The 27,604-nt window shown below is 36.7% G+C and overlaps 2 protein-coding genes across 8 annotated transcripts in view; one reads left to right on the forward strand and one right to left on the reverse strand.

Moving 5' to 3' along the window:
- The first annotated feature begins 1,733 nt into the window (after positions 1 to 1,733).
- FAM162B (family with sequence similarity 162 member B) lies at positions 1,734 to 11,376 on the forward strand. 5 transcript variants are annotated; one of them, XM_059177745.1, is made up of 5 exons: positions 1,734 to 2,596; positions 2,759 to 2,867; positions 4,743 to 4,826; positions 6,654 to 6,762; positions 9,618 to 11,376. In XM_059177745.1, the coding sequence occupies exons 1-5, from the start codon at positions 2,413 to 2,415 to the stop codon at positions 9,714 to 9,716; spliced, it is 585 nt and encodes a 194-aa protein (XP_059033728.1). In that variant the 5' UTR covers positions 1,734 to 2,412; the 3' UTR covers positions 9,717 to 11,376. The 5 variants fall into 5 exon arrangements, with proteins under 5 accessions (XP_059033728.1, XP_059033731.1, XP_059033727.1 ...); XM_059177748.1 differs by having other exon boundaries at positions 1,890 to 2,596; positions 2,756 to 2,867; positions 4,743 to 4,785; XM_059177744.1 differs by having other exon boundaries at positions 1,898 to 2,596; positions 2,756 to 2,867.
- Positions 11,377 to 22,907: 11,531 nt separating this feature from the next.
- The window catches only part of KPNA5 (karyopherin subunit alpha 5), a 52,500-nt gene continuing 47,803 nt past the window's right edge, over positions 22,908 to 27,604 (reverse strand). For 2 of the 3 annotated variants that reach the window (XM_059177752.1, XM_059177749.1), the window contains one exon: positions 22,908 to 26,036. In XM_059177752.1, the coding sequence (XP_059033735.1) occupies positions 25,849 to 26,036 (188 nt within the window). In that variant the 3' untranslated portion in view covers positions 22,908 to 25,848. The remainder of the gene's footprint in view (positions 26,037 to 27,604) is intronic. The other variant, XM_059177751.1, reaches the window with a different exon arrangement.

Raw genomic sequence — 27,604 nt, forward strand, 5'->3', positions numbered from 1 at the left:
TACACAATGGGTAGACTAAAACCACCACAGATTAGTAATAAACTCTGTAAGGGGCAAAGAGTTTTATTCGCTTACCTGCTGCAACATCAGATCCTAGAACACAGCCCAGCACAGGGGAGGCACTCAGTAAATACTTGTTCAATGAATAAATAAGCTGCTCTGGTTTGAAAAGAAATGAAAAGAAAGGAATACAATTAGTGTTTTCTTCTATTAAAAGTTGATTTGAGTTTGTTTGTTTGTTTGTTTGTTTGTTTAATTTGGTCCCATTCTAGAACCAAAGAAAACATCTCCCATGCAGCTGTATTTTTTTTTTTCTTATGCAGACCACGGCCAAATAGAGATGTTTTAATCCCGTAAGGAATAGAGAATAGAATGCAAATTGTTCTTTTTCTCATGATAGAAGCTCTTACACTCTTGCTCTGTCATTCTGCCTTTCTAGAGAAGCTGGAGATAGAAAATCATGCGTAGATGCTTGACATTTAGTTCTTTCCAGGGAAATAAACTTACTTGGCCAGTTTAATAACTCCTCAGTGAACGAATAATGACTGGTTGTTTCCCAGAGATATTTTTCTCAGAAACATGAAGAAAAATAAAATCTTAAAAGGAAAAAGGAACGTGTCTGAGCAATGGGAGAATTTTCAAGTAGCATTTTCCTAAAACAATCAAATATTATCCATGGTAATGTACTTTGGCAAGCAGGAATTCATTCAGTTCATTGTGTCCTCAAATACTTCAGTCTTTTCTTAAACTACCCCAAACTATCTATTTTATCATTGAAGACTTGCACTCATTTCTTCATTTAACAAATACGTATCAAGGATCTAAGTGCCAAATTTTTCGCCTACATCCTAAGAATATGGTGTTCAATAAAACATAACCTTTACCTTCCGGGAGGTCATAGCCTCCCATAATTCACTCCATGAGATTTCACAAGTTAAAATGCCCGTGTGTTTTGGGACGAGTGAAACAAAAGATGTGAAGGGAAGAAATGACAACATCTTTTTGAAATGTTACTATGTGCCAGGCGCAGTTAGAAGGGTATCCCGAACCAAGTTTTCTAAACATCTTCCTCTCTCCACCCTACTTCCTTTGTTTTTGTTTGTTTGTTTTGTTTTGTTTTGATCCTGCTTTTTGTTTTGTCAGCTACTCATTCCCACTTGACATTGTTCAAGGCTCTATCCCCGGCTCCGAGAAGTAGCTGGCCGATTGTACCGTTTTTTGTAGTCATTGCCTGAATGAACTTGAGAGGTAGGAATACTTTTACAAATGAGACCAAGACTGATAGCATGAATGATTTGCTTATTATGACTGTAAGACTCTTAAGTCATACATCAGGGCCTTCAAACTTTGTATGAAGGCAAAGCCAGTGTTCTTTCTAGAGCCTCTCCTTCAAATGCATATTTCTGTAGGGAGGTATGACTCTCTTCTTTTGCTAAGCATTGTTATGTGAAAGACACTTGGAGGTACAGGGATCTGTCCTTAAAGAGCCTGACAGTCTGCTTAGGAAGAAAAGAAATATCTGGAGATTCAGCTAAATGTGTAAGGCAGTGTCCGGCTCTGGAAGGAACCTCAGAGACAATAATGGGAGGAGGGAGAGGAGGGCCTGGGGCTGGTCCTGAAAAGCACTCTTACTTGGCTGGGGTCTGTTGTCCAGGGAATAGGAGTAAGCAGAGTTAAGAAAAGTCCTTCAGAGAAGACAGCTTTCCTCACCCCCTTTCCCAGAATCTGCCAGAGAATAGCAGATTCCTCCCCACTCCTTTCTTGCAGAGGAAAAATGGAAGGTAGAAGAAAGGCTCATTTTGAAGAACGTTTGGAGAGGGTGTGGTCTTAGGAAAAAATGAAAGATGGGGAAAAAGAAATTGCAGCAACTGAGGTGGTTTTGCCTAGGAAAGAGAAAAAGTGTGAGAATGGAGGGGGGATGAGGAGCCAACTTCAAAATCTCTCTTCATGGGGAATTCAGAAGTTTGTTGCTTGTCCTCACACTTACTTGGAAAACATCTGGCGTGCCCTGCCCTTGAGGGACAGTTGGTTTTTTTCTGAAGGAGAGGGTTTAGGTTTATTCTCTTGACACCAAACATTGGAACCCAAGGAGGAAAGTCTGAGGGAAGCGTTTCTACTCAACACAAAGAAATGGCTTTATAAAAGGAGCTGCCAGGAGCAGTCTCAGGAGGTGGTGAATCTGCTCCCAAAGTTTTCCAGCAGAGACGACAAGCCTCCTGGGCCCTGCTCGCAGGGGACTCGGCCCCCAGGGTCGTGGCCAGGGAGGGTCTCAGGCCGGGGGCGGGACCGGGAGCGAGTGTGTACGTGCGAGAGGCTCCAGCTGCAGGGCCCGGGCTCCCCTGGGAGCGCCGCGGGGGTGGGGCGGGCGGGGGAGCAGCTGCAGAACTCCGCCGGGAAGCTGGGAGCGCCGAAATGGGGCGCAGCATGCTCGCGGCTCTCGGGGGCCTCCGGGGCCTCCGCCTAGGGCGCCTCTTCCGCGGGCCTCCGGGAGCGCACGGAGAAGCAGCGACGCGGCCCATAGCGCCCCTGTGGCCTCGGGGTCTCCCCCGCTACTGCAGCGGCCGGGCCGCCAGCGGCTCTGAGCCCCAGGGTCCAGGTGAGTCCGGGCTGGGAACGACCTGGAAAGGAGAGGGTGCGGAGCAGCGGGCGAGGAGCCGCGCCTGGGGTGAGGGAGGAAGGCGGTGGTGTGAGTGCGCTCTGAGCCACTGTGCCATCGGTCAGTCGGTTCCTCCGGCCACCCCTGTCGCCTTCGCAGCAGGAAAGGTCCACCGGGTCCCCGCCGAGTACAAGCCTTCGCAATTCGATAAGAAAATCCTGGTGTGGACCGGGCGTTTCAAAGCGACGGAGGACATCCCGCCTCGGATCCCGTAAGTGTGCCCTGTGCGGCGGCCAGTTTTCGTGCGCATGAAGGGGTGCGGGCTCCATGCACCTCCCGACCACGGCGCGCCCGGGAAAGAAGGCAGCCGCGGTGCTTCACAACACCCACCACCTTGAGGAATACCCCTCCCCAGCTTTCCCCTAGTGCGGTTAAATGTCAAATGCCTTGAGTGAAACAGTGGGCACCTAAGCTTACAAGGAGATTGTTGAAGTTGAGTGAAAACCCAGTTCGGTGGGCACTTGCACCATCGCCCACATACCCGCCCCAGGGAGCTCAGAGCTTCAAGGCAGCGGAGCACTTGGGTCACAACAGACGGCAAGGTCCGCGCGTGCACCCCGGGTGGTTGCAGGGTCCCCAGAGAGGGAGAGGGGCTCTGCCCGGGGAGCAGCTCCCTGCTCCACCTAACGAAGGCTTGTGGCTCCTGGGAGGACTAAAGAGCCTCTGGGAGGAAGCCGCATCCAGGAGACCTCCTATTCTGGGGCGGGAGAAGCCTGATGCTCCTGGTTCTGCAGCCCACGGAGCCCCGGGTTCCCTCGGGCTGGGACCCTCGGAGCGTCAGCATCTCTGGTCTCTTCACTATTCCAAAACCAAGATAGAGGGTCGCTTAAATGATAAAACGCAAGCTGGCAATTTCACCCCAAAGGTAAATTTAACCTGTAGAAATCATCTTTCTACAGTTTCAGTTTATGCAAGCCCAAAATACTTCCAGCATTTGTTACAAGGGAGTGGATTTTAAAAAGGGAATGAAGGAAACTAAGCATAAAACCAATCTACTACTTTTTAAGCTGATCTAAAAAATTAAAAAAAAAAAAAAAGAGGAGACTAGAACTATAATATCAGATACGGATTAGAGATGTCCTGTATATAATTTTTATACGATGTAATAATAATCCATGCCTAGTGGAATGAATGTGCAGCTTGTTCTGCACATATTACCTACACGTTTTAAAATCAAAATTTAAATGTACATTTTTTTACACTGAAGTATAGTTGAAACACAATATTATATTAGTTTTAGGTGTACTTGTCAACACTTTTGTTACTTTGTAATTTACTAGTTACCAAAAGCATATTTTTAAAAAATGAGGAAAGAAACACGTGCTGGGAAATGTTGGCTCAATAGTGAATTCTCAAACCTTTTTATCCCTTTCTTGGATCAAATTATTTAATTAGGAATGGACATGGAATTTGAAATAACAAAGAATTTGGAATCTATATTCAGCATTTATTCAACCCCAGAGACTTTTTTTAATATTACAAGACAAATATTGTTTTCCTTGAGATCTGTAGATTCTAAACTACAGACTCAGACCAAAGCAGAAATTATCCTCAGAAAAGCTAAAATACCATCCTTAATTTTTTGGAATTTTGAGTTTCTCAGTGCTATAACAGAATAATCAATACTTCAGTAATAAAAAAAATTAACTTAATAAAAATAAATGTAAAAAAGAATGTAAAGAACCTGCAGTATTGTAAATTAATACTTGTCAGGAGACAGTAGGTCTAGTATGGCGTGTGAAGGGACCCATTTTATAGAATAATTTAATTTCCCCAGGACACAGTCAAAAGAAGTGTTCTAAACAGAGGAATCTAACTTCAAATAAAATGTCTAAGAAAGGAATTGTAGTTTGGTGTTGGAAACATTAAAGTATTTGAATATTTTTCATTTTGCTCTTTCCTATAATTTTTTAAAGCATTGCTGTTGAGGGATATACCTCCCAAGCTAAGTTTTAGGCTTACAATGTGAACAGCTTTCACATTGTATGCTCTTAATGGACATGTAATTAGCAAGTGAGCTATAATTTTTGTATTATACACTAATGTTACTTAATCATAACTGTGCTTTTTCATGTTTTTTTTTCAGTGCACACCTAATTTGGTATAGCAGATCAAAGCCAGATGGATGGGTAAAAAAGATCATATCTTCTGGGCTCCATCTGGAACAAAAGTCAGCAACAAATATAATCTAATAATGTCTTCATATTCACCTGTTTGCAACTAACATCTTAAAATTCACATTGGCTGTCTCAAATCTAAGGAAAACAGGCTAGATATTGGTTTGCCATGCTCTTTAAACTGGTGGAAAAGTTAAAGAAAAGGTTTTTCTTTTTTTTTTTTTAAGATTTTATTTATTTATTTGACAGAGAGAGATCACAGTAGGAGAGAGGAAGGGAAGAGATCACAGAGAGAGAGGAAGGGAAGCAGGCCCCCTGCTGAGCAGAGAGCCCGATGTGGGACTGGATCCCAGGACCCTGAGATCATGACCTGAGCCGAAGGCAGCGGCTTAACCCACTGAACCACCCAGGCGCCCCCCAGGTTTTTCATTTTTTTTTTTTTAAGATTTTATTTATTTATTTGTCAGAGAGAGAGAGTGAGAGCGAGCACCGGCAGACAGAGTGGAAGGCAGAGGCAGAGGGAGAAGCAGGCTCCCTGCGGAGCAAGGAGCCCAATGTGGGACTCCATTCCAGGACGCTGGGATCATGACCTGAGCCGAAGGCAGCTGCTTGACCAACTGAGCCACCCAGGCGTCCCAGGTTTTTCATTTTTAAGAGAAATTGCAACTTGTCTTTCTGACAAGTAATAGAAGGAAGTAACTACAAATAATAGAAGTAATAGAAGAATGTAACTACATTCTATTTAAACTTGGCATTAGATAAGAAAGAATACTGTTGCATACATTCTCAAGAATCATTCTTTAATCATGTGTATCTATAAACTGCACTTCATATTATTGCAAATTGTTAAAGTTTATTTCAGTATAAAAAGCCCACAGACACAATTAAGTTTGTGACTCTCCTTTGTTAAGTAACATTGCTAAAATCTTAAACAACTTGCCTATAACTTTATATTAATAAATAAGCCTCCCCAGTATTCAATCAAGTATAGAAAATTTCAGAATAATAAGAAAACGAAGGTGACTTTGTCTTTTTCTTCAACAAATCATTGTAATTTTGATCACTTATTTTGAAAACTTCATGCAAAAGCCACAATGGAAACACCTTTTCTCTAATAGAGGAGAATATACCCACAAGGTATAACGGCCTCTTTAACCAGGAGAGGATGGGAGAAGGCAAGAAGGGATTGGGAGCCCAGTGAGAAAACAAAATGAGGGGAAAATATTTTTAAAAAACAACCTGATTAAAACCAAGAAGGAGAGGTGCCTGGGTGGCTCAGTGGGTTAAAGGCCCAACTCTTGCTTTCAGAGCAGGTCATGATGTCAGGGCCGTGAGATGGAGTCCCACCTCAGGCTTCAGGCTCAGCTCAGAGTCCCCTTGAGATTCTCTCTTCCTCTCCCTCTGGCCCTCCCTTTTGCCCCCACGCTCTCTTGCTCTCTCTCTCTCTCTCTCTCAAAATAAATAAATAAAATCTTAAAAAAAAAAAAAAACTAAAGATGAAGCCCACTTAATAACAAAGGGACCAAATGAACACAAGTCATAGACATATATAGACTTAAATTCTTAACCTTTACCCTGACCTGTGACCAAAAAAATGGAAAAAAAAAAAAAAAAAAAAGAAGAAGAATCAGGCCATCATTTCAAGAAGTTATATTTTATATTTTGAGAAGCTAGAAACTAAATATACTACACTGTGGTTTCATGGTGACTAACATTAATGAAGATGTAATTATACCTGTTATTTTGAAATTGGGAACATAATGGGCTCGGCTTTGGACATCTTCCACATCTGCAGTTGGCATTCAGGGATTGTCTGTCATGCCAGGGAGAGAAAAGCAGATTGCTGCAATATAATTAACAGAATACACATCTTGGTTTAGGCCAGAAATGATAGATGCTGCAAGAAACAAGGCTCGAGTGAAAGCTTGTTACATAATGATTGGACTCACCATTATCGCCTGTTTTGCAGTGATCGTCTCAGCCAAAAGGGTGAGTATCTCTTTAAAATACAGCTGGACTGGTGAATTTTAAGAAATACTGTGAGCTTTATTCTTAATTTGAAGATTATTGTTCTGTTTTACATGTAAGCACAATTTCATCGTAGACTTCTTGAGCCATCCATAAATATCTCTCCTCCTGGAAACAATTTCTGTCATGAAAATTTCAGCCTGCAAATGCAAACTGCATGGTTAGAGAGGAGGAACAAAAGTTTGTTTCTGTTTATAAGGTAAAAACAGTTCATAGCCTCATTAAATAGGACAATTCATAGCCTGGTTAAAATCTGTGCAAGAAGAAGTTTGCTGTATGAAAGTTACCCAGACTTGGTAATTCCCTGAAGTCATGAACTCAATCATAACTATTGCACAGAATCATGAAATTCTCAGAAATGGCAAATATTGGACATCCTTAAGGCCAACTTGTCTGTATCCTGCATGTGAGCCCTTGCCTTGTCATCTCCAGTATGTGGTTTCTAGAAAGAAATTAAGAGCTGATTACTCGAATTGTGTTTCTTGCTTCCCCAAATCCTTTCATCTGCTGATCACTTTTTACCATGAAGAGCAGCCCACAAATATTGGGGGACATCTAACACATCCCTATGAGTCTTCTCTTCTCCCGTCTTAATTTCCCTATCCCATACAACTTTCCTCTCCTCTGAACACACTGCCCTTTATCAGTGTCTCCCTTCACAGTGGCATTTGCAACTGAACCCATTAGAGCGCAACTAACTTCCCTGTTTGTGAACTGTATTCTAGTAACACAACCAGAGTTGAAGGCAAGTTTTGGCAGCCGCATCACACAGAAGAATTTGCTTGGATCTGCACATCTTCCCTCTCTGGGCGTGTGTAGCCAATTACCATTCTCCCTCATCCTGTGATTCTGCCCTGGGTTACTTTTCAGGTTTTTGAGAGTATTTGAGCCCAGTAATTCACATAGTAACTGAGTCTGTACATTTACTGATGTCACGTACATACCCTTTCATGGGTTTGTGTCAGAGAATGTGCGCTTTGAAAGGATTCTCATCAAAGGGGAAATTTATTAAATATTTCTTAAATGTTCAAAAATAGGAATAAAGAAATTTGGTGACCTCTTATTTATAACCTACTGTAGATAAAATGACTGTCCACCAAGGTCATGATTCTCTAGCTCCTGAATGACAGAATGGAGTCTGATACTGTCTGGACCCTCCTTGTTTTTATAACATCTTCTCTTTGTTCATTATGCTCCATCTACTCTAGGTCTTTTCTATTTTTTAATACACTAAACCCTTTCTCCTCACTAGGCTTTCCTTCCTTCCTCTGGACTTTCCATAGCTGGCTTGTTCTCACTCCAGGCAGAGATCTTCCATGACCACCTGCTTTAACATGGCTTTGCCCAGGTGCTCACGATTTTATCATCTTCCAGCTACTCATGAGTAAGCCATGATACATCAGCAATCCTGTTGACTCCATTTTAAAATATACGTACGGTTGGACCACTCCTCACCATCTTTCTTGATATCACCCTGGTCTGAGATAACCAACATCTGTTGCCAAACTGATTCCAATATCTTCTAAAGAGTCTCATAATTGTCCCTCTTGCCTCTCTCTAATTCTTTTGTTTTAAATAATTAATGCATATACTTTAACTGAGATTGTCATAGATGGAGGTGGAGAAAAGTTTAGCAATCAGAGATGTATTGGGGGGTGTAGAAAGGATAGAACTTCGTGGTACATTTGATGTGGGAGGAGGAAAGTAAATGGAAGAAAGAAACCAAAAAGCCTGGGTTTTTTACTTCAGCAACAAGGTTGATGGTGCCACCATTTGTGGAGATGTGTAATGCTGGGGAGAGAAATGATAGGCACAACAGGCAAAATACACCAAGTCCTGTACTGGGAATATAGTAAGTGTGAGGGACGGATTAGGCATTCATCCATATCATTTTTTTTTTCTGCTAAGGACTTCATACACTCTTCAGTCTGAGGACCTATATATAGATTTCCTCACTTCTGAAAAAGTCCAAGCTGTCATAACTTCAAATATGGCCTCCTCACCCAGTCTCTCTATTCTTTCCACCTGTTATGTATGTATGTTGGAACTTCTAAATTCTACTCTCCATGTCTCTTAACTTTTTTTCTTTTTTTTTTTTTTTGTATCTGTTTCTCTGCACTGCCCTTAGATTATTCCCACAGATCTGTTTTCTAGCTAGAGTTTTTATGTCTTAATTATGATGCTGATCATCTTTTCTTTTCAGAAGCGATTTCTCCCCCCAGAAAATTTCTAGTTTCTTTGCCAGTTTCTTCGGCTGGTAAGAGTAATTTTAGTCATTTCAATGGAGTACCTGATTCTTCCAACTCCAGATCCAAACTCTGCTCTCACCTTTTGGGGCAGAGATTAAACTCCCAGCTCCCAGCTGCTAAAACCTGTATTTTTCCCTAATGCCCCCTGCCTGAAATCATCCCTTCTCTTCCTGGTTTCAATCCTTCTTATTCCTTACCATTTCATGCCTTTTGAGTTCTTTCCATTTCTGATACCTGAAGATTTCCCTTTCTTGATTTTTAGCATAACTATTTGAAAATATTTTTGTTATTTTTCTATCCAAAAAATATGTCTTTGTGTGCCAAGAGATCCAGGGCAGATTTCCGATGTCAGTTGTCCTGTTGACTACAAGTCTTGCAACTTACATAGCTACTTTGTTCTACACCAAAGGATCATTTTTCTTGGATACTGTTTGTGAACAGATGTATTAAGTTACTTTTCTCCTTTTCACAGAGGATCTCGTATATGTCTGAAATACAAATTCTTTCCAGAGAGTTACAATGCTTTGCTTCATTTTTTGCTTTTTGTTCGTTATTCTTATTTTTCAGGCAGCAGAGCGACATGAATCCTTAACAAGTTGGAACCTGGCGAAGAAAGCTAAGTGGCGTGAAGAAGCTGCACTGGCCGCACAGGCTAAGGCTAAATGAAATTCCGAGAGACACGGTGTTAATCAGAGGATCATTACTATTACCAAAACAATAAAAAATAGGTAAAACAGAATATTTAATGAAATAACTGCCATGGTTTTAAAGAGAAGCAAAAAGTCTTTTTATTTTTATTTTCAGTAAAATTTTACTGAAGTGGAACTGTATTCAGAAAAGTGCATAGAGTGTGTATAGCTTGATACCTATTTACATAGTGAACACACCTGCAAAACCACCTCCCAGGTCAAGATGCAGAACACCAGTAACATCTCAGAAACCTCTCTTCTACCCTCTGTCAGGCATTACCATCCAAAGGTAACCACTGTTGTGAGTTTTATCACCATAGATGAGTTTTGCTTGTTTTTGAAATTTATATTAATAGAATTACACAATATGCACTTGTGAGGGTGAATTCTTAGACTCAACATTATGTTGTGAGATCCTTACACAAATTTTGTGTAGCATGAGTTTATTCATCTTTATTTTGTTAAAGTATTCCATTGTGAATATGCAACATTTTATCTGGATATTTGGTCCAGTTTGGGGCCGATACAGATAATGCTAAAATGAGCACTCTGTGTATGTCATTCGCTAAGTGTTCTTCAAAATCTAAATTTTCAACCAAATTTCCACTGTATTTGTGTAGGACTCTTGCACTGACTGAGAGGAATGTAAAACTATCAACTTTAGACTTTTTTAAGGTAAATATATATGCTAAGATTTCTAGGATAATGAGAAAATATGAACCCTCAAACAAGTAGAGATTTTTAAAAAATAGACAACTGACTTTAGTCAAAAGGCAGAAAAGGGGGAAGGGAAAGAAAAAGAATAGAAAAGAGAGAAACAGGACAAAATAACATGGTTAAAATGAATCCAGATTTATTGGTATTCCAAATAAATGAGACAAACTGGTAAGTGAATACAAAGATACTTGGAATGTATTAAGAACAGTAATACACTGTATAGAAAGGACACTACCAAAACTATAGAATACTGTATAGACCATTACAAGAGCACAGATTCATAGAATGTAAAAATGGGGATTTTGTCAATGGAGAAACGAAAAAACCAAATGGACACCTATCTTCAATACATTAACTTTCCTAAAGCTTATTGATTCATCAGTGGAGAATGAAACCAAACATCAACCAGTTATTTTATCTTTTATGACAGAATTGCCTTATGGCCAATTAGGTCGTAAAAAGATTTGAAGGGAAAATGCTTAAAGCAAAGATGTTTACAGAAAAACTACCTAGAACAGAGATTGGGAGCAGGACTTCTGTTGTTAGTCCTCTTTTGTTTTAGTTACTTCATCTTATTAATCAATCTGTTCCCTGTTACCTAAGTTTTTTTTAACATCAGTAAATCCTAGACCAAAGGTTTTGTATTCTTTCCTTCTGTATACTTACCGCTTTTTGGGGTGGTGGCCATTCTCTAGTGCCCTGGTACAGAAGATTTCACCATGAAAAGCTATGATTGAACCTTCAATCTGATCTCATTTTCATCTTGGCATAATAAGGCTGCTGTGTCTTCAGCTTTCAGCAGCAAAATCCATTGTTCCCACCATAAGAACTAAAAAAAATATTCTCAATTAGGTTTCAACTTGTTTGTTTTATTTTAATTCATGCATCATATAAGCTGCAAATAAAATTTGTAATAACTATTCTGGTTTTTTAAAGCATAAATATACAAATTCTCATTCAAACTTGAAAAATGTTATACTAATTCTAAATTTGTATGCACAAAATAATGTAGCATCTAAATACATTAAAAAATGGTCCAAACTACAAGAAAAAAATGGACAAGCCCACCATTAACTTGGGAAATTAACACATCTCTCTTAGAAACTGACAAATTCCACTGACTAGTAAATATATAAAAGATGTGAATCAATTAATAATACACATTCTTTTTTAGCACTCATGGAACATTCACTAAAACAGCATATGGTAAACCATAAAGCATCAACTTTTTTGAACTACATGCAATATCACAACTTAGAAATTAACGGCATAGTGTTTTTTAATCACTTATTTATTGTCATAAGGTTTTTAAAAGCTTGAAGATTCAAAACATTTCTAAATGACTCGTAGACCAAAGAGTAAATCATAATGGAATTTAAAAATGCTTAGAACCGAATATTAAGAAAAAGCTATATATCAGAACTTGTGGAATTGGTAAAGTGATAGTGAAGTGGTAATTCAAAGTAGATTATTAGCCTCAATATGCCTTTCTTAGAAAAGAAAGGTTTATAACAAATGTACTAAACATCTCTAAGAAATTAGAAAAAGAAATATAGAATAAATCCAAAGGAAATAAAGGATGGGAAATTACAAAATTAAGAGAAGAAACTAATGAAGTAAATAAAAACATAGAATATAGAGAGTTGATATAACAATTTGGCAAAGTCTTCAGGACAAAAGATAAAAAGTATAAAAAAACAGTTTAGAAATGATTAAAGGGATGAAAGCCACAGTACAACAGAGATTTTAAAAAGAACATTATGAATTGGTATGCCATCTTCTGCTCTGGCCAAAATGGAGTAATAGGGGTAAGATATACTCTCTTGCCTGAGAGTATATCTAAAAAAATAGACAAAAACATGAAACAACAATTTCCAGACATTGGGCATCTGGCAATGAAGAGCAGTGATCTGTGAAATAGAGAAAATAAGTTAGTCAGGCCCAGTAATTGTCCTACTTTACTGCCTAAAGAGTTTCAAAACTGCATGGCATAGACAGAAAACCTGGGTGGGACCTGAAAGTTTCTCAGAGTTGAGGAGAAGAGTCAGGAAAGATAAAACAATTAGGTATCACAGGCTAGGGAACCAAAGTGAGGGAGCTGTACAGGGAGCTCTAGAGATCTACAGCTGAGTACTGATGACCGTAAGTGATCACTACCCATGGTCATGTAAAGAACCACCTGGGAGTACAAGGAGAAACAATTCTTGGAGCTCACACGTGGCCAAGAATAGTTTGAGTTCCACCCGTCAAATTAGAAACTCTCGTATTTGACAGAGAAGAGGAGCACTTAGAATGGCTTGCCTCAGTAGTAAAATAAAGGTTGTTCTGTGCCTGCCTTACAACGTTTAAGAGTAAAACAACAACAACAAAAAAAAGACAAAACAAAACCCGCCCAAAAAAGCAAGACTGCAAGACAGTGAAGGATCAAATCGTCTTTGAGTAACTTTGTTGTGTCCCATAACAAAGCTTAAGAATAAATGTAGGAAACATTCACAATGCCCTGTATCTAATAAAACATTATCAGACTTGAAAAGATACATGCAAAATGGAACAAATCAAATGAAGAAAAAGGATAAAAAGAAACAGACCAGATGATAGAATTAGCAGATAAGGATGGCTTAACAGCTATAATCATACTTGCTGTGTTCAACAGAGTACAGGAAAGCTTGAGTATAAGAAGAAACATGGGAGATATGAAACAGACCCAGGTAGAACTGCTAAAGATAAAGTATATAAAATCTGACAAGAAAAATACACTAATGGAATTAAGAGTGAATTAGACACAACAGAAGACAAAATTACTGAATTTAAAGACTCAATTACCTCTCCCCGCCAGCCAGCTCCCCTCCAGCAATCCTCAGTTTGTTTCTTACAGTTAGGAGTCTCCTACAGTTTGCCTCTCTCTGTTTTTTATCTTTTTATTTTTCCTTCCCTTCCTTTATGCTCAACTGTTTTGTTTCTTAAATTCTACACTTGAGTGAAATCATATGGTATTTGTCTTTTTCTGACTTATTTTGCTTAGCATAATACCCTCTATTTCTATCCACATCCTTGCAAATGGCAAGATTCTAATTTTATTTTATGATAGGTGAGTAGTATTCATAGATAGATAGATAGATAGATAGATAGATAGATAGATAGATACACACACACATATCACATTTTCTTTATCCATTCTTCTGTCGATGGACATCTGGGCTCTTTCCATAGTTGGGCTAATGTGGACATTGCTGCTATAAACATTGGGGGTGCATGTGCCCCTTCGAATCACTATTTTTGTATCCTTTGGATAAATACCTACTAGTGCAACAGCTGAGTGATAGGGTATTTCTGTTTTTAACTTTTTGAGGAAACTCCGTACTGTTTTCCAGAGCAGCTGCACCAGTTTGCATTCCCACCAACAGTGTAAAAGGGTTCCCCTTTCTCCACATCCTTGCCAACATCTGTTGTTTCCGGACTTGTTAATTTTAGTCATTCAGGAGGGCACTTGACATAATGAGCACTGGGTGTTAATATGCAACTGATGAATCACTAAATTCTACCCCTGAAACGATACACTGTATGTTAACTAAATTGAATTTCAATAAAAAAAATAAAGTCAAAGCACTGAAAGCTATCCAAACACATAAAGAAAAAGAAATGAACAAAGCATCAATAAGCTGTATGACTATTTTGAGCAGCCTAGTAAAAGTGAAATTGGAATGGAAAAAATATTTGAAGAAATAATGGTTGGAAGATTTCCAAAATTGATGAAAACTATAAACCCATGGAACCAAGAAGCTCAGCTACCTGCAAGAACAAGAAACATTGAAAAAAGGCAAATGAGGACACGTCATTAACCAAATTGCTTAAAATCAGTGACGAAGAAAAAAATCTAAAAGTAGCAGGAGAAAAAGTTAGTATTACTTACAAAAGGACAAAGATAATAACAATAGAAAAATTGTTGTCAGAAAAAAACAAGTCAGAAGACAGTGGAGCAATTATCTTAAAAGAACAAAGTACATCTAGAATTCTATACCCAATAAAAATCTCTCTCAAGGGGGCTGGGGTGGCCTCAGTTGTTCTCAGTTGGTTACGCATATCCGCTCTTGATTTCAGTTCAGGTCATGGGCTGTGGAACCTACTTAAGATTTTCTCCCTCCCTCTCCTTCTCCCTCTGTATACCCTCTCTCTCCCTCTCTTAAAAAAAAAAAAAAAAAAAAAATTTTCAAAAACAAAGGTGAAGACTTTTTCAGGCATACAAAAGCTGATGGAATTCACCACCAGCAAACTTACAATACAAAAATACTTCATGTAGAAGGAAAATGATACCAGATAGAAATCTACATCTATACAAAGAATTGAAGAGCACTAGAAATGGTAATTATGAAGGCATATACTAAAAACTTTATAATTTTAAGCCACTTTTAAAAAAATAGTGGACCATAGCAAAAATTTATGACTAAACCATGAATGTATTATGGGGTTTATAGTCTATAGAGGAGTGAAATGCATGAAAACAATAGGACAGAGGCTGAGAAGGAGAAAATGGAAGTAAGCTGTATTTAAGCAGGTTATACCAGTATTGTCAAATAGATAAATAAAGCCACATATGAAATTTATAATTTTCTAATAACCTTGTTAAAAAAGCAAAAATAATCAGTAAAATTAACTTTAATGGAACTTAATCTAATATGGCCAAAACAGTATTTTAGCAAGTAATCATAATATAAACAATATATTTTACATTCTTTTTTGCTTTTTAAATTTTTAGATCCAATGTAGATTTTACATCTCAAATACTGAATTTTGATCGGAAACACTTGGTCTATATTTGACTTCACAAAATGTACAGTAAAAAAAATTTCCCATATCCAAGTTGTTCCAAATATACTTATGTTTTCTAATAACCAAGTAAAGGTATCAGTTTTTATTTTTAACTTGATTAAAGTAAAATAATATTAAAAGTTCAATTTCTCAGTGGTACTAGCCACATTTCAAGTGCTCAAAAGTGCAGTGTTACATGTGATATACTTCTATATTATTTGAGAATAGCCAAAGTTTAAAATGCCTATTTTAAAGCATAAAGCAACCAATAAAAAATGAAAAACAAATATAAAAAGTAATAGTTAATAAGTCAAAAAGGGGATGAAATGGAACCTTAAAAAATACTTAGTTAATCCAAAACGAGGTAAAAAAAGCAAAGCATTCCCCCCCATAAAAGGACAAAAAACATGATGGTAGGTCTAAACTAAATCAATAATCATAATTGTTAATGATATATAAACACTCCAGCTGAAATGCAGATATTATCAGAAAAAATGCAAGACCTGTATGTTGCCTACAAGAAATCCACTTTATAAAGGTGGAAATTGATTAAAAATAAGAAGATGGAAAAGATATACCACGCTAACATAAAACTAGTAGAAGTGGCTATAATAGATTTTAGAACAAAGAATATTACCAACCATAAAGAGGGTTATTTGGTAAAGGGGATAATTCATGATAACCAATGTGTGGAAGAAACCCAAATGTCCATCAGCTAATGAATAGATAAATAAAATGTGTTATAGCCATACAATGGAATATTATTCAGTAATAAAAAGCAATGAAATATTGATATATGGTACAACATGGATAAACATTGAAAACATTATGCTAAATGAAAGAAGCGAGTCTCAAAATAAAATGTTCTACAATTGATTGTGGTGACAGTTACACATCTGTATGAATACAGAAATCACTGAAACCACTAAATTGTGCACTTTAAGTGGCTAAACTGCATGGTATGTAAGTGAATATCTCAATAAAACTTTTTTTTTTTTTTTTTAAAGAAAGCAGCATATCCTTGATGCCCTGAGCAAGGAAAATTTAATGTAATAAGATTATGTAATGAGGGATTGGCTGCTAGAGATAAAGAGAAGTCTGATAAATAACAGGAGGAGCAGATGTGGGGAACAGCCACCATGTCCAAGGAAGGAATGAACTTGGAATAGGGCCCTCTCTCTAAGGTTAAGATTCAGACCTCGTTGCTATGTAACATTCCTGGATGTCAGCTAGGTTCTTTAGATGTCTCTGACTGAAGCTGGCAAACTGAAAACTGTCCGCTGATGCCAACAAAACTCACTGGGAAGTTGTTCTCAGGGGTGCTGGAGGACTCCCTAGAATGTTGCTTGCAAAGTGCTGCTTAATTTCACCAAGAAGTTGCACTTGGGTGCCTGCAAAGTTCCTAGCAAGCCTGCTGGGGTACCCATGAAATGAGCTGGGAAGCCACCTCCTGAGTGCCTATACAACTTCCTAGAAACCAGATTGGGGGGTGGGGGACCACCTAAGTGGCTCAGACAGTTGAATGTCTGCTTTTGGCACAGGTCATGATCCCAGGGTCCTAGGATTGGACTCCCTGCTTGGTGGGGAGACTTCTTCTCCCTCTCCTTCTACTGTTCCCACTGCTTGTTCTTTCTTAATGTCAAATAAATAAATGAAATCAAGAAAGAAAGAAAGAAAGAAAGAAAGAAAGAAAGAAAGAAAGAAAGAAAGAAAGAAAGAAAGAAAGAAAGAAAGGAAGGAAGGAAGGGAAGAAAGAAAGAAAGAAAGAAAGAAAGAAAGAAAGAAAGAAAGAAAGAAAGAAAGAAAAGGAAGAAAGAAAGGAGGAAAGAAATAAAGGAAGGAAGGAAGGAAGGAAGGAAGAAAGGGAGGGAGGGAAAAGGAAAACCAGATGGGTCAGTGGGTAACTCTCCAGGGAGCTACCCATGAGTGCCACTGAACTTGCTGGGAAGCTGATTGGAGGAGCCAATGAAACTTACCATGAAGATGCCTGCAGAAGTATCACTGCAACTACACTGGAGGTGAACCCCGTTAAGTCTTCCGCACAATAGCTGAGCATCACAGGAGCAAAAACTAAGGAAAGCACACTTGGAGGGGGTCAAGACACTTCTTCCTTCAGTGTCTCTCCAGTGCCTTCTATTGACAAAGCTTAACATCATGCCACTTGGCAAAGGAGAAATGTTTACAGGGTCCAGTACCAATATCACAAAGTAGGTTGAGGAAGGGTGCATTTGGAGCTTAAATGACACATTGGGTATATCTTAAAATGGGTTCAATGCTAGAAAGTCTATTATTCAAAGTATTAACTGTGTAAAACCATATGCTTATTCATGATGCAGAAAAAACACCAGATAAATTTCAACATCATTCAAGTTAAAACAGAACAAAATAAAAACCTTACTTTAGGAATAAAACTCACTTTTTAAAGCTGACAAAAACTATCTACAAAAAAAAACAAAAACAAAAACAAAACACCATAAACAGTCAATTCTCTACTCATGGGAGTTATCGTATGAAGTTGCTGCAGACACTGAATTAGCAAGTACTGAATCATTACTCCTAGGGGAGATACAGGGTTAGATTCCTGAGGGCCTCTGGTAACATTTTTGCCAAATACTCAATACATAATCTGTTCTATATGTGTTTCTATTTAAAGACTGTATATGTGATTCATTGACATTGAACTCACAGCCTATAGAACTGTAACTAATGCCTAAACAAAACCTAGGTAGCTTAACATGTTAAGACATGTAACTGTTTTCAGGGTGCCTCGGTGGCTCAGTGGGTTAAAGCCTTGCCTTTGGCTCAGGTCATGATCCCACGGTCCTGGAATCGAGCCCCGCATTGGGCTCTCTGCTCAGGGAGGAGCCTACTTCCTCCTCTCTGCCTGCCTCTCTGCCTACTTGTGATCTTCGTCTGTCAAATAAATATATAAAATAAGTATATAAAATCTTTAAGAAAAAAAAAGACACATGACTGTTTTCTTGCACTTAGGAACACTACACAGCACTTCAACATTATACTTGGGGGCCTTTTTAAACAGCAAAATCAACCCAAAAAAGTGTAAATAGATCAGGAAAGGATAGTTGTTTATAGTATAAAGGCTGAAATAAGCAAGCAGAGCATTGTTTTGTTCAACCTGGGAACATGTAGGAACATGTGCCTTAGGTGACTCAATTTTTTTTTGCCACTCTACACAATGTCCACAAGTAACCTTGACAATGACCTGAATATTGATTTGGGGGAGTAGGGAAGTTTGATGATAAAGAATCTGCAAAAACCAAGAGAAACTACACTGACTACATCATATTTTGTGGAAAAAATCTGGTGTTTTTTCTGCATCATGAATAAGCATATGGTTTTATACCGTTAATACTTTGAATAATAGACTTTCTAGTATTGAACCCATTTTAAGATATACCCAATGTGTCATTTATCATTTCATTGCTTTTAAGCTCCAAAAAAAAAAGAACAAATTTAAAATGCCTGCTACTATTACAATCAATATTGTACTAGAGATCCTATGTAATACAATAAGAAAAAGAAACAAGGATTTGAAATGAATGTCATGATTCAGGTAATTTTGTCTACAAAACCCCAAAATCATCTATAAATTGGAATTTGACAAGGTTGTTAGACATGATTAATATATAAAGTTCAATTACATTTATATACCCCAGCAGCAAGTTAGAAATTTTTGGGCAACAAAAGATAATTGTTTTACAATGAAAAACATAAGGGTCCTACCTTAAACTTTAAAAATGTGAATGATCTTTGGGGTAAATACCCAGTAGTGCAATTGCAGGGTCATAGGGAAGCTCTATTTTTAATTTCTTAAGGAATCTCCACCATGTTCTCCAAAGTAGCTGCACCAACTTGCATTCTCACCAACAGTGTAAAAGGGTTCCCCTTTCTCCACATCCTCTCCAACACACGTTGTTTCCTGTCTTGCTAATTTTGGCCATTCTAACTGGTGTAAGGTGGTATCTCAGTGTGTTTTTCTTTTTTAATTTTGTAAAAGATTTTATTTATTTATTTGACACAGAGAGATCACAAGTAAGCAGAGAGGCAGGCAGAGAGGGAGGGGGAAGCAGGCTCCCCACTGAGCAGAGAGCCCGATGCAGGGCTCGATCCCAGGATCCCGAGATCATGACCTGAGCCGAAGGCAGAGGCTTCAACCCACTGAGCCACCGAGGCGCCGCCCTCTCAATGTGGTTTTAATTTGAATCTCCCTGATGGCTAGTGATGATGAACATTTTTTCATGTGTCTGATAGTCATTTGTATGTCTTCATTGGAGAAGTGTCTGTTCATATCTTCTGCCCAATTTTTGACATGATTATCTGTTTTGTGTGTGAGAAATTCATTATAGATCCTGGATATCAACCTTTTGTCTGTACTGTCATTTGCAAATATCTTCTCCCATTCCGTGGGTTGCCTCTTTGTTTTGTTGACTGTTTCCTTTGCTGTGCAGAAGCTTTTGATCTTGATGAAGTCCCAAAATTACCCCCAAAGATGCAGATGCAGTGAAAAGGGCCATCTGTACCCCAGTGTTTATAGCAGCAATGGCCACTGTCACCAAACTATGGAAAGAACCAAGATGCCCTTTCAACGGACGAATGGATAAGGAAGATGAGGTCCATATACACTATGGAGTATTATGCCTCCATCAGAAATGATGAAAACCCAACTTTTGTAGCAACATGGATGGGACTGGAAGAGATTATGCTGAGTGAAATAAGTCAAGCAGAGAGTCAATTTTCATATGGTTTCACTTATTTGTGGAACATAACAACTAATATGGAGGACATAGGGAGATGGAGAGGAGAAGGGAGTTGATGGAAATTGGAAGGGGAGACAAACTATGAGAGACTATGGACTCTGAAAAACAACCTGAGGGTTTTGAAGGGATGGGGGTGGGAGGTTGGGGGATGCAGGTGGTGGGTATTATGGAGGGCACGTACTGCATGGAGCACTGTGTGTGGTTCATAAATAATGAATTCTGTTACACTGAAAAGAAATTTTTTAAAAAAGTGAATGATCTTTGTATAGAAAACTACAAAATTTATTTTTTGAAATACAGTAAGGGAACTCTAAGTAAATGGCAAGCTTTAACTTCTTCATGGATAGTAAGAGTATCATTAAGTTGTTAATTTCTCCAAAATTGTCCTCTACATTAATTTCATCCAAAACCCCTATGGGGCTCTTAACAGAATTTGTGAAGTGAATTCTTTGAGTGAAAATGCAAAGAGCTATGGCAATCCTGAAGAAAAAACAAGATAGCAGACTTGCCTTATCAGATAATCACATAGTCACAAAATATAATAGTATACAGCAAAGAAAATGAACCAGATACATGCATCAATGTGAATGGATCTCAAAAAATGTTAACATTGAGCTAAAAAAAAATCACAGAATATGTAAAATATCCCATTTTATATATTTCAAAAACAGGGAAGTGAAACTATTTTAGGGATTCATAAAACATGAAATAAAACAATGAGGAAAATCATAGGAATTACAAACACAATCCAGAGTAATGGTTACAAAGGACTGATAATTTAAGTTGGGTGGTGAATATATAGGTGTTTGTTATTCAAACTGTCTTCTTACAATCCTCTTTGTGTATGTTTTATAATAAAACAATTTAAAAGGTGGAATGCTCAGAAAATAGTGAGTCATGTCAAAACCCTAAATAAAGTGTATTAAATTTTGTCATGCTATTTTAGCTTTTAAAAACATGTTAACCATAACTGAAAAAGAACAGGACAGATCCCTCAAAAGTAATCTGTAAGTTTAAAATATTCAATTTTTAAATTGAGTATTTTATTTTTGGGCATTACACATTAAATTCCCTCAACTGCCTATTGTCCTCAAATTAAAATGGTTGTGCATTAACTACTGAGCATTCCAAGTTATTTCACGGGGTTGCCCCCAATTGACATTTTAGTTCTGGTGGTGCTTTATAGCCAGTGCAATTATTTGAAAGTCCTTTTTCATAACAGAATGGAAAATTGGAATGTTAAAGTGCTATTGATAATGATATGATGTACGTTTCCTAAATAAGCTACTCAAACAAATATAAAAATTATTTAATGTGCTAAAAGGGGGAATCATATGCTCATTGAACTTAGTCAACTCTTTAAATATGAAAGAAAATTAAAGAACTCTTTTTTTTTAAAAAAAGATTTTATTTATTTATTTGACAGATCACACGTAGGCAGAGAGGCAGGTAGAGAGATAAAGAGGAGGAAGCAGGCTCCCCGCTGAGCAGAAAGCCTGATGGGGGGCTCAATTCCAGGACCCTGGGATCATGACCTGAGCCAAAGTCAGAGGCTTTAACCCACTGAGCCACCCAGGCGCCCCCAAAATTAAAGAACTCTTAATCATAGGAAACAAACAGAGGGCTGCTGGAGGGGAGAGGGTGGAGGGATGGGGTACCTGGGTGGACATTAAGGAGGGCATGTGATGTAATGAGCACTGGGTATTATATAAGACTAATAATCATAGGCCTCTGCCTCTGAAACCAATGATACATTATATGTTAACTGAATTTAAATAAAAAATGTTTAAAAGTTTTTAAAAAAGAACATATATAAAATTGAGCAAATGTATCATTAAAAGATGTACTTGGGAATTTCTGGGGAGGGAATGCCACTGCATATTTGTCTATTGTTTTACTTGTACATTGTATTTTCAGGAATTCATCTGTCACTAGAATTGCAGACTGCTTTATTGAAAGGTACCCTAAAAATAATATCCAATTACTTTCATTATTCTGTGATTAATCTGTTTCAAATACTGAAGGAAAGGAAACCAGGCAAAGCAAAAAACAGAGCAGCAGCAGCGAACAAAAATACTAGTCTAAGGAGGCTTAGGCTTGGCTTCAGTGTGGACCATGTATCCCAGAGTTCATTAATAAATTAAATCAGACATTCCCTCTGATTTCAGTTCATCGGGTTTAAAACTCTACCTCTTAAATAAATGCATTATGTTGCATTAAAATAACAGAAAAGGAAAAAATAATCTCAAAACATGTGCATGTCTGCTAACTGCCAAAGCTTGAAATACAAAGACAAATTTGATGTATAGCACAAGATGTAACTTCTAAAATAAAAGCAACACACTGCTTTATCGGATATGCTACAAACAGCAATCTGACTGGTTTTAGAAAGTGAATGGAATTATAATCAATGAGGGCACCTATTTTTGTTCCATTAGGAGTATACCATCCTAAGTGAGAACAAATGAAATAGAGACATTTACATAAATGCAATTATAAAATAGTATTTTATTATTTTTAATATAGTGCTGTAACATTTCATAATATTGCATACTGCTCAAATGTTGGTTTATTTAGTTAGGGAAGAATATCCTCCCCTCATCCCACTCCCCAATTCAGAATTTGGACACATTATCCTTGTAGAGCCCTACCATATGGGCTCCTAATGTCACATTTTGTAAAACTATTACATTATGTAATGCTATGAACTAAAATGAGTAAAGGTTAACAACAATTACTTTGATTTCAGTTTCACAAAGCAGCCAGTATATTGCTGAATTGAGAACAGCAACAAAAAATCACTAAGACTTTGAATTAGAGTTACCCTTTTCCATAATGCTCCTTAAGAAAAAAATACGAGGCAAAGGTAATGCTTCTTTTAGTCCTTTATTCAACAAATCAACCTTTACCTTGCAAATAAGTTTTACAGTTACCAAATGATGTTATTTCTGTGCCAGCAGACTTTTTATGTGTTTGTTTTTTTTGTTTTTGTTTTTGTTTTTTTGCTTTCTTGTTCTGGTGCTACCAGTTAAGTGAACAAAATGACATTAAAATTAAAGTTCTAGGAACACGTTTCAAAATAAAACCTGTTAAAGAAAACCAGGCTAGTGAGTCAGGTACTTACAAATACAAAACAAGTAAGCATAATTGCATAGATTAACTAGTACAAATTCAAATTCAGACAAAATAAAACAATGAATTTAATTAAATAAATGTAAAAGGCTCTTGCAAGTGTTTTCTTTTTTTCCATTAATGTTGCATGCACTTCCCTTTTACAACATGTTTTAATTTTTTTTTTTGGCACAATTGCTCTTGAATTTAAATATATGTTTTTAGGAGAGCAAGTTAAAAAAAGAGATTTTTTTTTTTCCATAAGGGTAAGTGAGATTAATGAAAATACATTTTGGAGCATTTAAAATATTTTATTTGAAAAGTGTAGTCATATAAAAAAAAATTTTAGTAACAAAGTATTTGCTAGTCTTGGTTCAATGAAGTCATCAGCATGTCCATAGCTGGTCCCAACTATTAGATAGATACTCACTCCCTCTTGCATTCAAATCTAATCAAATTAATTACCCAAATAACAGATCTAAAAAATTAAATATGAGTCTATATTTAGATGCTTGAAATATGGTCATATTCTGTGTTAGAGATAGAAGATTTTACTGGCAAAATTTAAAAACTGTCTCCTCAAAAATCATTTTATATGTGTGTGGGTATGCACACACATATGTATTATTTTTCCTTCTATAAGAACTATTTTGTTTGAAAGACTTGGCTTATTTATTAATGTGACTACAGGGTCCTCAAAATAAAAGCAGGCACAGCTGGTTAGTTTATGAATTATGCTGGATTATCAAGTTCAATTGATTAGAAAGAGTGGAATACCCTGTCACCTGATACTTAGAACCATCTGTACCACAAGAAAATGTTTATCTCATAAATTCACCATCAATTTGATAATCTTTGATATAACTACCCTGTTCTTTTGACTATACATAACACAAGAGAAAAACTTGTTATACTAAACTTTCTAACTTCCACTACAATAAAAAGGGCACAGATACAATCCTCTACTTAACAATATATAAAAAGGGGTTTGGCAGATACAGTCAGCATTATGGACACCATTTAAACCTGTATTTTATAGCTGTAGGTATTAAGTGTCTTGCCAAAAGCATAGTTTCATGATACATAATTTACAAAGTGTCATACTATTTAAAAGTATTCCTATATACATTTTCTTTTTGTAACATGCCTCTGATTTCCAGCAGAAACATTATAAATGCTATCATAAATGAAATCTTTCTTTACAGAATAGACTATGAATCATATCAAAAATGCTTTAGTTCCCATCTTAAAACAGTTGTATACTAATTTTTAAATAAGTACTTTAGGTATATAATTAGAAGTGTAAATAGCCTGCATATAACTATAAACGAAAAGACTGAGTTCAACAGTACCACAGCTGCTTAGAAAGCTCTACCAAGTACATCACTGTGAAAATAACACACAGACACCATTTACATATGTATCTATAAATAAATATATATATATACTTTTCCTATTGAAACTTTTTTTTAAAAGCTTTATGGTTTGAAGAGGTTTTTGCTGTTAAAACATAAAACATGTACATCATGTTGACCAATCTTATACAAATGTAACTTAATACACTGATTTACAACAAGCAGCAGTATGGCCCTCCAACTATTATGAAAAAAGGAAAAAACAATTCCTAGTACAGATTTCAGCTATATTAAAGAGTCCTTAGCAATTTTCATTAGTGTCATTCTTTAGTGTCCAAACATTAAGTCCATTTAATAAAATTTAACACGTAACAAGGTGATCTCTTCAGGATAATTTTGTCATTCAAGTACCCAAGTTTATTATTACACAGAAAGTGAAACTTTTCAATGACTGCTCTGAAAAAAATCAGAGAAAAGATTACAGTATTATTTTTGCTATGTAGCACTACTTTAGATTCATGATGGCATCTCTATCACGATGCTTATTAAAATGAAGAGTGAAAAAATAATAAAACACTATTTCAAAAATGGTAGCATTTTTGGTCAAAATACAAAATATACTAATATAATAGCATTTACATGTTAAAAACACAAATATTTAAATGTTGTGTAATCATCTTAATGTGTTCAACATGAAGAACAGCTTTTCTCTTCACAATTGCCACATTTTAATTGATTATCAGTACAATACTTCTATGTTCTATAAATAAATTTTACAGGTTTTCTGCTGTAATTTTTTTTTTGCAAAGTATAACCTACAGCACAGTGATTTATAATTTAAGGTAACAGATATTTTCACATTCTAATTTAGCTTTTACACTATTTCATGCTTCTGAAGCTTTTTTGTTTTTGCTTCAAGATAGAGGTAGATTTAGTAGATTGGGCATGTCAGACTTACTGCCAAAATGCGATTATCAGCTGTACTGCCAATGTGCAGTTTCCAAGATGCGAGAAAAAAAACTCAGAACCATTATATATAATACTTTATCGAAGTTCTCCTTTTCAAGCTTAAGTTATTAAATAATTTCATATATATTTAATTGCTCACAAAGTTACAAAAAATAGGTAAGACAATAAAAACACAAATATACGTACACCAAAATAAAAAAACTAAAATGAAAGATTGCATCTGAATGGAAACTTCTTTTGTTTTGCTTTTTAAAAGTGCATCAACTTTTCCCTTTTCCTAAGTAAAAACACAGCAAACATTCCTACTGATACTGTAACAAAGAAGAGATCTCTGAAACTATCTTTCATAGCCAGTAATTTTTACCCCACCAAGTTAAAGTTGAAATCCTTCCATTGGTGCTTCCTGCTGCTGAAATACGAACTGTTGCTGACTTTCATCCACCTGAGGTACAATGCTGGGGTCATCTTCCTCTACACCAAAGTAATGTTCAATCAGATCAAAAGCCTTTTGGTAAATTTCCTGATTTTCATGGCTTTGCAGAAATTCAATTTTATCCAGACCTGTTTTACATATATATACATATATAAAGAAAACTGTTACTCAAGTTTCATTATATATGTGAACCAAAATAATGAAAACATAGCATTTGTCAGTCTATCATCAATGGGGGTGTTGTTCCTATCTAATTCTTGCACATACTGAGAGCCAACACAATTTATGTCTTAAACTTCAAGAATGGCAGATCCAAAGGGACACATGCACCCGAATGTTTATAGCAGCAATGTCCACAATAGCCAAACTATGGAAAGAACCTAGATGTCCACCAACAGATGAATGGATCAAGAAGATGTGGTATATATACACAATGGAATACTATGCAGCCATCAAAAGAAATGAAATCTTGCCATTTGCAACAACGTGGATGGAACTAGAGCATATCATGCTTAGCGAAATAAGTCAAGCAGAGAAAGACAACTATCATATGATCTCCCTGATATGAGGAAGTGGTGATGCAACATGGAGGCTTAAGTGGGTAGAAGAATAAATGAAACAAGATGGGATTGGGAGGGAGACAAACCATAAGTGACTCTTAATCTCACAAAACAAACTGAGGGTTGCCGGGGGGAGGGGGTTGGGGAGAAGGGGGTGGGATTATGGACATTGGGGAGGGTATGTGATTTGGTGAGTGCTGTGAAGTGTGTAAACCTGGTGATTCACAGACCTGGGGATAAAAATATATGTTTATAAAAAATATATGTTTATAAAAAATAAAAAATTTAAAAAAAAAAAAAAAAAAAAAAAAAGAATGACAGCATAAGGCAGTGTGGTAAAAGCACCAGCCTGGGAATCAAGAGATCATAGACTCTACCTTGTTAGCTGTGTGATTTTGACCAAATAACTTTGGTTTCTCTATACTTTAGTTTCTCAATTTTAAAATCAATTTCTCAACTTTAGATTATGTAACTCTACACGTTCTTTCCAGAGTAATTATGTTATTTATTAAAAGCACAAAAAAGGAAAAGCACCAAAACAAACACAAATGAAGAAACAAAAGGTGAGCAAACTAACATACATTCTCTCAGAGATAGAATCCAAGGAGATTAATATGGAATGAGTATTATTTACAAATCCAATATAGCTATTGTATAATATGCCAAAAGTATAACCTATAAGTGAAACTGAAAAAGCCTATTTTTACAAAATTAACAAAATCTAGAGCACTCTATTTTATTGCCTACAAGAAGAAAAATCTACACTTAGTCTGGGTGATGCTGAATATATTTTTCATTTAATTACAGGAAAACCTCTTCAACTGTATCATTGCAGAATAGTACTGAAGTACCAGCCAGAGCAATTAGGCAACAAAAAGAAATTAAAGCCATCTAATTCAAAACGGAAGAAGGGAAACTGTCACCATTTGCATGCTATCATATATAGAAAATCCTAGACTCCAGCAAAAACCTTAAAACTAATCAATGAATTCAGTAAAGTAGCAGTATATAAATAAAATTAGTACAAAAATCTATTGCATTTCTATACATCCATAACAAACTATCAGAAAAAGAAATTAAAAAATAATCCCACTTACAAGTGCATTAAAAAGAATAAACTACCTAGGAATAAATTT

The sequence above is a fragment of the Mustela lutreola genome, chromosome 6 (genome assembly GCF_030435805.1).
Source record: "Mustela lutreola isolate mMusLut2 chromosome 6, mMusLut2.pri, whole genome shotgun sequence".
NCBI classification, from domain to species: Eukaryota; Metazoa; Chordata; class Mammalia; order Carnivora; family Mustelidae; genus Mustela; species Mustela lutreola.